Raw genomic sequence first — 14682 nt, forward strand, 5'->3', positions numbered from 1 at the left:
CCCCTCAGGGGATGTTGGAGAGCTGGTTCGGCCTGATCCCGCAGGCCAGGCTGAGGGACCCCACTGGTGCATGAATTCGTGCACCAGACCTCAGTAAATTAATACAGGATTCATGTAACAATGTGTACTGAATACTACATTATGCATAATTCCGGGAGACACATAAGAAACTATGACATGGTTCTATACCAAATATTTTAATTTACTTCAAAAGACAAGACAAGCCAATGTGAAATATTTGAACGTTTAAAGTGGGGCGTTAAGTGGTAGCATGCTGATTTAAAGTGTAGGGCTACCAGAATTCAAAGACCCGGGGGACCAGTGGCACAGTCTCTTAGGAGGTGAAACTGGGGATAGAATTTGAAAGATGGATGGGATTTGAGAAGACAAAAGAGTATGGGCATTTCAAGCATGACACAACGTCTAGAAATGGAAATAGGTGTGTTTGTTTCACTCTTTACTTTTGGGCGATGCAGGGGTAGGAGTGAGCATTGGAGATGGATATTTAAAACAAAATAGGTTATAACATAAAATATATGTCATAATATAACTATTGAAAAACTCACTCATGTGTACTAAGATGTATGTATAAAGATATTGTTCAAAATAGTAAAAATTTTGCAGTAATTTAAATTCTGTCGGGAATGGTTAAATAATAAATAATACTAGGAAGGAGATGAGAAGAATATAGTAGGTCTCTGTGTGCTGACACAGAAAGACCATCATGGAAAGTGCATTTATGTAATATTTGTCAACTTTGAAAATTGACTTTAAAAAATCAAAGTGGTATTTCAGGAAGATGAATGTGGTAACATTGTGTCAAGTTAAAAGGGGGTGATTGAAAGTGAAAGGGTATTGGGGGATGTTTGTTTGCGCACAGACCCAGGAGGCCAGAGACAGGGCCCTGAATGGTGAAGAGAAAGAACCCAGAGACCTTCTGAAGAGTGACTTTGAAGGACTTCATGGCAGATTCTTGATAGAGGGGGTGAAGGCAAGAGAAGAAAAGGGAGATTTTTCAGGTTTCAGCTTGGGAAATATGCACTGAAGACTGACTTTTACTAAAGGGGAATAGACTCGAGCTAATAGGAAACCTTTAAAGAATTTCTGTATCTTTTTGTTTCTCAGGATGGAAGAAACAGTACGAAATCTATTGCAGAGTCAAGGACCTCCAGAGCAGAAAAAAGAAGACACTGTTAATATAATGGTCTATCAGGTACACCACGGTTCTTACTCTCGAATGGGTACTGATTTTCTCATTTTCTCTAGCTCTGTCCTCCCTAATTCAGAGAGATAAAAATAAGTATGGGCCAGACCCTGGTGCTGGGATCCATATGGTTACCTCTGTTTGAGGAATCATGTGCACATTTATTTAACTCATTCTTTTTTTTGAATTCCTACTGTGAAACAGATTGTAGATTTGGTTGGAGGAAGATGTAAAAAGTTAGTTTGCCGTGAAACTGAGAGAGCTATAAAAATATCGAAGTACACTGTGACCAGGGCTATGAGAGAGGTAGATCCCACACTGTCTGGGAACACAGGGAAGGGGTAACTCACCCTGTCTTGGAGATAAGAAATACTTCCCAGAGAGCTATGCCACTTACAGTGGGCCTGGAATAGAGAACAATAGGAAGGACACTGGGGACAGTGGGAGAGCCTAGCTGAGGTGCAGTCGTGTGCATTTGCATGGCAGGCACATGGAGAATGAGAAGCTCAAGGTCATTGAGTAATGGTCTGGGGAGAGGAAATGTTGACTGTGAGACTGAGGGTGCACGGGAGAGCTGGATGAGGCCATGCTCGCATGCTGGGCACATGGGTGTGGCCTTGTCCCCGTCAGTGTGTAGGGGGTCCACAGAGAGTAGGAGGCCAATGCAGTAACAGGTTGTCATCATCCAGAGGCCCTCAGCCCCTGGCTCTTTAACACCAGCAAGGTGGCCAGGCTGGAGGGCAGGACACTTGGCCTGAGAATAACCTAGTTGGCCACACAGGTAGGAAGACTCTTGCAGGGGGGTAGAGAAATAACAGCAGAAAGAGCACAGGTACTGTTTATAGATAAACTAGAGACCCGGTGCATGAAATTCGTGCACTCGGGTGGTGGTAGGGGGTGTCCCTCAGCCCAGCCTGCACCCTCTTGCAGTCCGGGAGCCCTTGGGAGATGTCCAGCTGATGGCTTAGCCCACTCCCCGCAGCAGTTGGACATCCTTAGCACTGCCGCGGAGGCGGGAGAGGCTCCCACCACCACCACTGCACTTACCAGCTGTGAGCCCGGCTTCTGGCTCAATGGCGCTCCCCTTGTGGGAGCGCACTGACCACCAGCACCAGAGGGCAGCTCCTGCATTGAGCATGTTCCCCCTGGTGGTAAGTGCACGTCATAGCGACCGGTTGTTCCGCCTTTCAGTCGATTTACATATTAGCCTTTTATTACATAGGATAGAAGACTTCTGTTGAAAAATCACTTGAAATGACAAATAGAGACCTAATATCCATTGCACAACTGTGTATAGAGAGCTAAAGAAGCTAAGGCAGGCAAGGAAGTGGGCTGAAATTTGAGGTAATTCCCATGGCTGTGCTTGTGTCTGCTGGCTAAGGAAGTGGGTTTGGGAGGTAAGTATAGGAGCCCAGCAGGTAAAGATAACCTTACACTGGCTTCCCTGAACTCATGGGTTTGGGGCTCTGCAACCTAACTTGTCATGAGAAAGATTGGGAGGACTCTGATCATAAAAGCCACAGTAGCATACAAAGCTAAGAATTCCAGGCAGAGTTGGTTTTAAAAAATCTTTGTCCTCAATAGTTGACTCTGGAGACATGTGTAGGACTCCTTTAGGATGATGGACAGCTGCTCTCCATCTCCAGTGAACACCGTGCAAGGAGTTGATTTAAGCTGCCTCAGAGGAGATTAAAGTGAGTGCTATGCAGACAATTAATAAATCAGTAAAATCCACTTCTTGCAGGAGTACCCTTTGTGAGGGGTGTCTTTTCATAGGAATGCACGGTCCACTTTTCCTGATGTGCGGTCACCTAAAGTTAGGGTAAGGATTTCAGTCCTCCCAGCCCTGAGTCTTTCTGAGGTATTACGCTGCTTTGGTAGAAAATTGAGGTATAAATAAAAGAGGGCGGGGGGAGGGTTGATTCTGCAGTAAGGGGTTCAGTGCAGCCTAAAAGAGCCACATGAATCTGCACCACAGTTCTGCCCCCCCTTTCACCTCCCACCGGGCATGCCAGGCCCAAGTTAGAACCAAGAATTCACATCCCACTGTGCTTTTCCCAAACGCCTCCTTGCTGCTCGTCCAGGTTCCTTCTTTCTCTAGATCTTGCTTCTCTTATCTCTCCACTGCTTACTACACATTTAACACCATCGTTAGAATTTAATTTATAAAGCTGGAAGCTACTTAGAAAACAGAGACACTTTAAAAAATGTGTTTTAAAACTATTTCCTGTCTATGACCCAGTCCATTAGGTTTGGGGACTCAGTGCCTCCCTCTAGGGGGGAGGCGGTAAATCACCAGAATTGATAAGACATGGACGGATTTTTCAGTCATTGCGGTCGCTGGCCTCAGGCTCCTTATGTGGAAAATAGGAGACAGTCATGGGTTCCATGGCCCATAGGGTCATTTTCACATTCAACAGATTTACTGAGCTCAGAGTATGCACTGGGTACAGCCTGTACTCTGGGGATTCGGGCAATGAGAAGGGGGAGAGAAATGCTGCTGGGCGGCACTGAGGCCAAGGTCCCTGGCATCTCCCTAACCCGGGTCTCCTACGTGTGGCTAATAGCGGCGCAATAGGTCTGTACGAGCCGGGCCTGCTGACACCAGTGACGCCTCCCTGAAGTTAAATTCTGTGGTTCGAATGCGAGCTGGGAGATTTATTGCTTCATAGTGTGGGGTGTTATGAGCACAACTGACTCAGACTTTCCAACAGCAAGATTTCTCTGTCGGGAGCCAGAGGCCCATGCAAGGCTTAGGCCCATGGGAAAGTGGGAGTTGGTTTCATTTTCCACTGTGGAAGTTATATATAGAGAGAGAGATTAAATGGTGGGGCCCAAGCAGCCCTCTGACTACTACCCAACTTGGGACCTAAACGTAAGACTTTCCACTTTCTATCTAGAGCACTCTACATTCATTTATTCATTTATTCATGTATTTACTCATTTATTCATTCAAATGACAACTGTTCACTTGCTTTTTTACATAAGGGTAGTAGTTTCCTGTTGATGCTGCAGCAAACTTAGTAAGTTAAAACTGCACGCATTTATATTCTCTTAAATTCCTGAGGTCAGAAGACTGGAGTCTCAGTGCTGGCAGCCTCAGGGAAGACCATTCCTTGCCTTTTACAGATTCCAGCATCCCTGGGCCTGTGCTACTTCCCCCCATCTTCAAAGTGCAGGACTCCAAGCTCTGGTTCTATTGTCTATCTCTTTTTTTCTGAGTTTGACCCTCTCCCTTCCTTCTAGAAGACCCTATGATTACATTAGGCCAGTGGTCGGCAAACTCATTAGTCAACAGAGCCAAATATCAACAGTACAACGATTGAATTTTCTTTTGAGAGCCAAATTTTTTAAACTTAAACTATAGAGGTAGGTACATTGTTATTAACTTAATTAGGGTACTCCTAAGGCTTAGGAAGAGCCACATTCAAGGGACCAAAGAGCCACATGTGGCTCGCGAGCCACAGTTTGCCGACCACGGCATTAGACCCAACCAGATAATCCAGGAAATTCTCCATATGTCAAGATCTCCAATTTAATCTCATTCGCAAAGTCTCTTTTGCCCTATAAGGCAGCATTCACAGGTCTCGGGGATTGGGAGGTGGACCTCTGGGGGCGGGGCATTATTCTGTTCATGCACTAAGTGACACATCCCTCTAGCAGGCTGGAGGTACCTAGCAGATAGCAAGCTAAGTGCTGGCGTACCACTGCCTGCCTGACAGGCCTTTCGTGGAGGGCTCAGTTGATAGGATGCTGGGCAGTGGGGAGGAAAGGCAAGTAATCAAATACGTGCAACCATGTGACGGGAGTCAGAATAACAGCTTGCACAGGATTCTGGGAGCAGGAGGGATGATCCACCAAACCCACTGCACTATTGTCCCTTGAGACCCTGCCATCTGCCTCACACTTATTTTTTTAAAAAAATATATTTTATTGATTTTATACAGAGAGGAAGGGAGAGAGATAGAGAGCTAGAAACATCGATGAGAGAGAAACATCGATCAGCTGCCTCCTGCACATCTCCCACTGGGGATATGCCTGCAACCCAGGCACATGCCCCTGACCCGAATCGAACCCGGGACCCTTCAGTCCGCAGGCCGACGCTCTATCCACTGAGCCAAACCGGTTTCGGCTCACACTTATTTTTTAATAATCCATCCATACCTAGCACCAACGACAGTCTCATTTCATCAAGAGAAATAAAACACGTCAAAAGATTGTCTGTAGAGGAGTCTGAATCACTTTAAACATCATGAAGTTTCCTTCTGCTTTTTTTTCCCTCCAGGTTATTCTCTGTAGGTGGTGTCTTATATATTCTTGTCACACAGGTCACCATCTTATTTAGTCAAGTGAGTTAGGAAACAGGTTAGAAAAAAAAACATAATTATTTAAGACGTGAAAGGGGCCAGTTAAACACACATGAAATGGAGTGACTGGTGGGAGAGGGCATCATTCCCCCAGCTTCCTCTGTGGCAATGTTTAAACACAGGCGGCCTGGCTGAGTTACCACGAATCCTAACACTGACAATGGGTTGCCCCCTATAGTCCTCTTGTGTCCGTAGCTACCCTCTGTGCTGCTCTGCTATAGCGGATATACTTCCTCTTGTCTCTGTTCTTCTCTGTGGAACATGGAGTGAACCCACATTGGCTAGTTCACTTAGAAAGGAAGAAGTAAATGGGCAAGTGGAAACACTAACAGCTTCTGCCACTCACGGGACCTCAGAGGGTCACCTACACTCCCTGGGTCCCTCGGTTTTCGTATTTGTAAAAGGTTAGGTTTTGGACTAGATTAGGGATCACAAACACAAATGCCCACAGGTGCCAAATAAAAGTGGGTCAGGTAGCCCTAGCTGGTTTGGCTCAGTGGATGGAGCGTGGGCCTGCAGACTGAAGGGCCCCGGGTTTGATTCTGGTCAAGGGCACATGCCCAGTTGTGGGCTCGATCCCCAGTGTGAGGTGTACAGGAGGCAGCCGATCCATGATTCTCTCTCATCATTGATGTTTCTATCTCTCTCTCCCTCAATTGCCAAAAAAAAGTGGGCCAGGTCTGAGAAAAATCAAGTGGTCTCTCGGGGTTTGCCTTCTATTTTTCTACTGTCGATAAGAAAACAGGTACAGAGAGAGGTATTTTTTTTTTGTACTTGTTTTTGTTTGTTTTGTTTTTAATGAAATACAAAATTCTTGCTTATGAAGTAGCATCCCATGCCGGGTTGAATGCCAAAGGACAGTAGGGAGTGGTGGAAACTGCGACAAACTGCAGAGCCACCGTAAGGCCTGCAGGCAGCAGCCCCAGCCCAGCTGCAGCAGAGTCACGTGCCCCAGAATGCGGACAGACGGCCACATGGCTCAAAAGACGATGAAGTTCAGTTTGATGGGCAGTCTCTCAGTCTGTAAATAAGGCTTATTTTCTGTGCATGGACTAAACAATGTGTTAGATGAAGGGCAACCCTCCGAAGAGAAACACGATTTCTAAGGTTTCTTCTTGCTCATAGAACTCTGGGATTTCGATGCTTCTTTGCAATCCCATGAGGCCTTGCTACATGACTGTGAAACAGAGTGTGTCTGCCTGGAGGACTGTGTCCACCAGGAGCCAGCATCGCTGAGCACCTCCAGGTACAGCTATGTGCTAGTCACTTTACCAGTGTGAGCACTTGTCTTATGACAAGAGCCCTTGGAACTAGTGTTAGTATGTTCCTCATTTTACAGAAGAGGCTATTGAAGCACAGAGAGGTTAAATTGCTTGCCCAAAGAGACCCATTTCCACCTGAGCTCCTTTGCACCCTTTTAGCTGGCTTGATAATTTGCCATAAAAACCGAGCTCACTTTATCAGGAGCTGCAGTGAGTCACTGTCCCAGGAGAGAACAGAGAGGTAGGTGAGTGCTCAGCAATCTGCAGTGGTGTCCAAGTTAGCCTCTCCGCCTCTTATTTTATCCCCCCTGGGTGGAGAGCCCTGAGCTGTGTGCTCCCTGAGCCCAGCTCCATTATTTTTAATGATGGTCTATGCTGTTATTCACACCTTGGCCTGCATTTAAAGGAATGTAATATTTAACCCAAGTTATTTTCATTTGAAGTGATCTAATTGAAAAGCAGAATGACTTTTTCCTGAAATAATTCCTCAAAAGTAGTCTCAGATGTGATTAAGCAGTTGATACTTGTGGAAAGGGAACCTTTCTAGTTATCTTAAAATTTGTCAATCATCAAATATTTGTCCAGTTCCTTTGATGTACACACAAGTGGATGACATAGCCCGGGACCTTCCCTGGAGCCCAAGGCCTGCCTGGCGGAGATGCTGCTTCCTTCACAAATGCTAATTCTTACCAGGGTCAGGTCACATTTGACTGTAAGCTCCACCACCTTCTTCCCCAGCAATGACTTAAACACCATAAGCAAACTAAAAGTTTTAAGTGCACTAGAAAGAGAAGTTAGGGTTGAGAAGTTATATTAAACAATCAATTACAAAAGATACCTGGGAAAATTCCCTTACATAGGAAAATATCTCTAAAATATTTAAAGTGTCAGTTTCCCCAACTTCTAACATAGCATTTTTTTTTTTTTTCATGAACACATGTAAACGCAAGGCAGACTGAAGTTCCGGGATTGAGGCCTTCAGGAGCTGCGAGGTTTCTGGTTTGTACCAGAACCACCTGGGGGAACCCTGACACATCCCACTCTCCGGGGACCTCCTGGAAGCTCCTGACTTAGAGTAATCTGTTTAGTTTTGTCATTTCCAAGTCTGATGAGTCATCTTCATCCCCTGTATTGGCAGCTAGCGAGTACTTTCGAACCTATTCATTAACCAGCAGTGTCCCCTCATTGTGCAGAGGAGCAAATGGAGCTGACGTTCACAGCCCAGTGCTCAGTCCAGGGCAGACCTGCATATGCATCTCTGCAGTGTCTGGCTGATTCTTACACACACAGTCCATGGCTCAGTAAGCGACCTTGTGGTTAGTTAGCCAAGAGGAGCAAACTCTTTAGAAGTCTGCAGAGAACTAGACTGTAACTTACCCAAGTTACTCAGAAAAGTGCTTCCGTTTTCTTTTTATAACTAAACAAAATAAGGCAAGCAAAGGCAAATACGTGGATCAGCAGTCAGGACCACCAATGAATGCACACAGCTGGAAAAATGATCTCAGATTCTACTGTCTGCTGAGAGGGTAGCTAAGTCTTTGCACAGGGATTTATAAAATTATAATACACACGAGGATATGCAAGTTTATTGAGTGCTTTTATTTATGTCTGTGGCCTGTGATCTCAGGAAGTCTCAAGGGCCTTTGGTTCCGCTTTAAGAAAGTTGGCCTTTTACCTCGCTGACCCAGCTGAATAAAGTGGTGTCACCATCCCCCCGCCCCCCTCCCCCCAAAAAAGAGATTTGGCCTTTTCTTTGAATTGCTGTGAACTTTGAATAGCTACTGAGGGGGGTAATGGTGATAAAGGGAGTGTTTTTATTGTGTATTAAGTTTTAAAGGGCGAAAGTGTTCCTTGAGGAAGCAATTTTCTTCCTTCCTCTTTGTGTTGTTCTTTTGGTTTTGTTTAAAGCAACATCCTCTATTCAAATACATTTAGGACTCAGCAGTTCTCAACCTGTTGGGTCGCGACCCCTGAAAATACATCCTGCATATCAGATATTTACATTATGATTCATAACAGTACCAAAATTACAGTTATGAAGAAGCAACAAAAATAATTTTATGGTTGGGGGTCACCACAACATCAGGAACTGTATTAAAGGGTCGAGGCATTAGGAATGTTGAGAATCACTGTTAGGTAAAGAAGGCAGGCTTTCTCAAAGTAAGTGCCTGATGAGATTCAATACCACCAAAAACATCGTCCTACCTAAAAGATTTCTCTCCCCTTTGAAATCATTCTGTAAGATGAATTAATGATTATACAACCTACAAAAAGAGTTTTTTAGAATTCCAGAAGTTTCCAAAACAGCCTCCTGTGGGAGCACCCGCTTGTTAGCACACCTGGACAAGGGGAACACTCACCTCTAATTTCAAGGTCAAGAAGGAATGGAGATGTTTTAAATCCTATCAGTAAGAGTTTACTTACTTACTTACTTACTTACTTACTTACCTGGAATTTAGAACCCTTGGTTTAATGGATTCTGACTCTCTTTTCTCTTTCTCAATTTCTGTCTAAATTCTCTGCTCAGACATGAATACTTCTCTTGTTAGATGCTTTGACCCTGAACTGAACTCTTACCAAGTAAAAGCAGAAAAGAATCTCCTTGTTAAAACCAATGTAACCTCTGGATAAAATGGTGCCCTGGAAAAGCACCTCTTCAGACAGGTGAGCCAGGGTTTGCCCATGAACACGAACCACACTCCTCGGCTCCGCTCACAGTGGGCCAGACCCTCTTTGGGATATTCAGATAGTGTCTCCGGTCAGGAAGTTCTGTGGATAGGCTCCAACCCAGGTTGCTTGTTAGTAAGTGCGTGGCTTGGGCAAATACTTAGGGCAATTCAGATCATTAACCGGGCATATCAGCTATTTCTTCCTTGTAGGAAATAAATACATTTGAACAGAGCAAAATCAGGATGATATCAGTCCTTGAACTTTGATCCTATTTTCTTAACTGACCTCAGGCTAGAAAACTATGATTTTCTTCCTTTTAGGACTTGGCTTATCAGTGCTTTATGAAATGGAGATAAAATAGTCCTTGGGGGAAAATGAACAGCTTCCCTGAGATCTCTCCTATACAGTAACCTTTCAGCTAGATCATCCTTATTGATTTTGTCTGCACAGTGACGATGAAGAGGAGTCACCAGGTGTGGGTTTGAGAAAAATGGTCCGGCCTGTTGTCTGCTGTCTGCACTTAAGCCATGGCAGGCTTCAGGTGTTCACTGGCCTGACAGGCCTACCTGAGGAGACAGAACCAGGCTTTTGCAGGCTTAGAGCTGGTCTCTGAGTCCTGGACAGCAGATTCGGACTTGGGAAAGTGGCCACCTGCAAGAAGGGATCTTCTCTAGGAAAAAATGTAGACAAGGGCTCAGACTCTGCTCAGGTCCTTAACCTACCTGGGCGCCAACCCAGAACACTTCCCAGAATCCCTGGAGCCAAGACTGTGCCCTGGCATGTTTAAAAATGTCCCCCAGGAAGTGTAATATGTCATTAGGACAGAGGGTCAGTCAACACCATGCCCCTGAAGAGCTTCTCTAGCCAGCTCAGATCTGTGGGGAAAGTGCAGGAGAAGATTCTTAAAGAGGGTTAGCTCACAGAGTGTAGGCGAATGGACTTCGATGGAAATTCAATGACTTTTCCATCTCACAAGTACTTTCGCTGTTGCTAGAAGGGCAATTATCTAATCTCAGGTCATCTAAGGCTGTCCAGCTGTGCCAGTGACCAAGGTGGAGGATTTACCTCCACGCACTGGGCTCTGTAAACTCCTCTGGTTCTCGAAGGTCGAAGATAGTGAAGTTCATTGAACACATTTTATTCCCTCCACCCCATGGTGGTCTATCAGGCACACATTCATATACAAATGTAAGCAGTTTCTGTATTTTCTTTTCTCCTGTGTAAGCGGTCATGTAGGTTAGTGATGGGAAGAAGCAACCTGAGGAAGGGAACATTGCAAACCATTAAAAAGAATGCCATGACTCACCGTGGAGAGACCACACATGCCGGATGGTGGGTGGAGAAAGTGTGAAGGGGAAAGTAAAAAGTTCAGGGTCAGACAGACCTGGAAGTAGATCCCAGTTTTCTCTCTCAGTTCCTTTTGTCAGCTTGGGCACATGAGTCAGTTTGAGTCTCCCTTCTCTCTTCTCCACGGAGGGTGTAATAAGGCTAACTGGACAGGCCGCTGTCTTCCAAGGGCTTCGGCAGACCTGATTTCATAACATAGAGGCGGTGTATAACGTGCACAGCGCATGGTAAACAGTGAACAGCAGCTAGTACGTATTGTTATGAAACATTTAGTCCTATCTATCTACTCAACTATTTCCTCTTCACACAAATGCTTCCTCTTACCCTGCCCCACTCTAGCCCACCCTAGCAGCTAGCACCATGGAAACTGCTAAAAATATAACTGTCTCAGAATTGGAGAAAATGACTAAACTATGAGAGAAACGTAGACATATCAGGAGTGCTGACCCCAGGGTCAGCTCCCAGACAGGACTGCCTTTCGGGTGGTATCTTCTCCCACTGCACAATCTTGGCATCCCCAGATCCTGTCTGCCAGTATTTTCTCATTTAGATATATTTCTTTAAAATTCCACCTATTAAATGCAGCACTCCACGTAAGAAATAAAGAACAGGGAAAATAAACACAACAGTCCTTGAAGAACATTTTGTTAAGCGCTTTTTTTTTTTTTTTTAATCAATTCCCAGCTGTGGCCTCTGTGTGGAGTCCCCATGTTCTCCCACATCTGCCTGGGTTTTCCCTGGGGACTCCGTTTCCTCCCACACCCTCAGACTGTGCACCTGAGGAGACGTCCCCGTCTTAGTGTGGGTGTATGAGTGGCCCTGGGATGGAAGGGTGTCCTGTCCAGAGTGAGTCCCTCCTTGTGCCTGATCTGCCTAGAGAGGCTCTGCCACCTGCGACCTTGAGCTAGAATAACTGGGTTGGACAATAATTCTCTTACTGTTTTTATTAACGTTGCTTAAATGTATATAGAGCTCATGTCTATCTCAATGTTTAATATTAGAAGTGTTTTAGGTATTCGTTTAGAAGTTTATTGATGTTTTTGTGACCAGAAATATGCTATAGGAACTTAACTCTTATTTATACCAATTTGCCTATGGTAAAGTTGGTTTTATTATCTGTCATCGTTTCACTTAGAAGTCACAGTTTCCAAAAACCTATTCTTTAAGGGATGGTCATTTACATGTTAGTATGAGCCACAAACTTGTCTCTGAAAACTGGAATTTAGGGTGTGGGATGTGGAGGGGAAGAAGTCAAGAAAATAATTTTCCTCACGTTATTCAGGATTATAATCCTCTGTGCTGATTAAATAAGTTGGGTGAGACTCACCTTGAACAAGGGTACCAGGGAAGAGGTGTCAAGAAGTAGCATTCGGATAGAGAAGTGAAGAGAAAGCCAGCTAATATGATGGGCAGATTACAGACATCATTCCTATGGTGTGCCCAGTGCTCCTCCTTCTCCTGCCCTCACACTCCCAGGACCCAGACCCAGGCTGGGACCAGCATAGTAACTACTGAAGGCTCGATATGCTAGCTCATGCCATGATCTGCACGCCTTCTGTGGATGCACCATATGTCAGAGTGACATTGCAGAGGCCCTTTGCAAGCCCATTGAATTGGGGTCCTATAATGGCTTATTTTCTGCCCTCGTCTGTTTAAATGAACAAGCAAAGATTGATGGTCATTCATGATGATCCATTGTTTTGTAAATATACCAAAGTATATTTTTTTCCAAATGTATTCTGTTTGGTAGGTTTGCCATTCCACCCCCTCCAATAAAGTTGGCTTCTACACTAAGTTAATAAATTAGCATGGTAAATTCATTTCTCCCCATTAAAGCCAAGCCTATAGCTTAGTCTGAATTAGGAAGCCGCTACTGTAATTATAAGTGATGATCTGAAAAGAATCCCACTGCAAGCATTCTTTTCTGTTTCATTTACTACGTGACTTGTAAATATATCCTTAAGATACAAATTAGGCTGCATGTCTCTAGAGTCATTATAATTAATTTTTTCTAATCCTTCTATTATTGTAGTTTTCTTCTCTTTGGCTATTTATTTCCTTTTTTTTCTCCTGAGCATTGCATATCACCATTGGAGAATTGGTAGTGAAAATTGCCGCAAGAAAAATTAATATGTGTTTTATGGTTTACACTTTCACATCATCTCATTTGGTCCCTACATTAACCTTTCCTGATAGGAAGGGCAGGAAGGGCAGCTTCGCTTTGCAGGTGGAGAAGCTGTTTCCCAGCAGCAGCTGACTTTATGAGCATCGTGCATTGTCAGGTCACAGTGGACTTGGCCTTTTGATTCCAAGTCCCACAGTCTGGCAGGGGGAGCACGCATTATTACATTCTACACCAGTGGTTCTCCAATCTGGCCATGCCTTGGGATCATCTGGAGATGATAAGTGATGCCCTGGTTCCACCCAGGATTCTGATTTCATGGTCTGGGGTGCGGCCTGGTTATGAGGATTTAAAAAAATCTCCACAGGCCAAGTTTAATGTGCAGCCTTGTTTGAGATCCACTGCACTACAGGGTTTTAGAGTGACCTTCCTATTTTTCTTGCTCAGCCTCTTAAAGCTCCCTACAGTCAGGGTCTTGGATTCATTGACCTACCACCAGCATTTCCCCCAGAGTAGCCAGCCTTGTACCTTGTTTAGAAGACACACTGAACTTCAGTGGGAGTTAGTCCTTGAAAAACAGTAAAATTCACCTAAATGGAAAGGTCCTTTGGTTTTATGGATTCTCTGATGACAGACCACCAAGGAGTAGGGGTATTCCACTGAGGTACAGCAAAGGATTATGGGTACTCAGGTGGGAGAAATCAGAGGGTTATGGGAAACTGAAAAGCTTTAAGTTTCCTGAATGAGTCTCTCACAAGCTGTGAAATGTTTGTGGATTTGCTTTACCCTCAGGGCCTGGGGAACTCACTCTCCCAGCCATTTTTAGTCCAGGGGTTAGTAGTGAAAGCATTGCTGAGGAGGCTTTTATGGGGGAACATGTGGACGTGGGAAGGTCAGTGAGTCATGCAGGAAAATGCTGGAGCAGAGGGGCCCGGTTCAGAGACCCAGGGCAGGGTGGGCAGAGAACAGTGGAGATGCCTGAGGAAACGGCAGTGCTGAGGACAGCCCTGCTGGTGGGAAGGCGTGGCTGCCAGTGAAACAATTTCAGTTGCAAAAATAAGAGGGAACCATGGGCACAAAGAAAACAAGACATGATTCTCAGTTTACCCTAGTTAGCGTTGCCTGTTAACTACAGTTGAGGCCTAATTTCCTTTTTAAATATTAGAACAATTAGCAAGTTTTAGAAAGTTACCAAACTAAGCCTTTGTCCTTGCATTATGAAAACCAGGCCCTGGGCAGACAATGTGGACGAGGCAGAGAGGACGTGGGTAGCCATGCGTCACAGCTGGTTCTCCGGGTGAACTCCCGACCTGACCATGACTACTGTTACGCAGTGAGCAGCCTGCACAGTTTTCAGGGGGACTGAGCTCAGCTGACTTTGCCGGTAACTACCCCAGGACTGGGTGGGAGAGCCAGACACAGCGCCCAGTGAAAGACTCTCCACCCAGGTCTGGGGTAGTCCAGGGCAAAGGTAGCTGAGCTCAGTCCCCCTGAAAACTGAGCAAGATGCTCACTGCGTAACAGGAGCCAGGGTCAGAGTGCTGCAGGGCTATTGTTTAGTGACAGGAAGTCTATAAAGTGATCATCTTTTATCTTGGACTTAAGGGCTACTTGGAAGGGTCAGACAATCTCACAGTTTATTAGGGTGGCCAAGAGCATAGGCCATGTTACCAGCTGATCGTTGTCATGTTGCTGGGTGTAAGGCGGTCA

At 45.1% G+C, this 14682-nt stretch overlaps 1 protein-coding gene across 1 annotated transcript in view; it reads left to right on the forward strand.

Moving 5' to 3' along the window:
- NCKAP5 (NCK associated protein 5) overlaps nucleotides 1-14682 on the forward strand; it is an 870011-nt gene that overhangs the window by 544248 nt on the left and 311081 nt on the right. Inside the window, exon 7 of the mRNA XM_081095330.1 lies at nucleotides 1126-1213. Within this exon, the coding sequence (XP_080951456.1) occupies nucleotides 1126-1213 (88 nt within the window). The remainder of the gene's footprint in view (nucleotides 1-1125; nucleotides 1214-14682) is intronic.

The sequence above is a fragment of the Myotis nattereri genome (assembly GCF_964212035.1).
Source record: "Myotis nattereri genome assembly, chromosome: 7".
Lineage (NCBI taxonomy): Eukaryota > Metazoa > Chordata > Mammalia > Chiroptera > Vespertilionidae > Myotis > Myotis nattereri.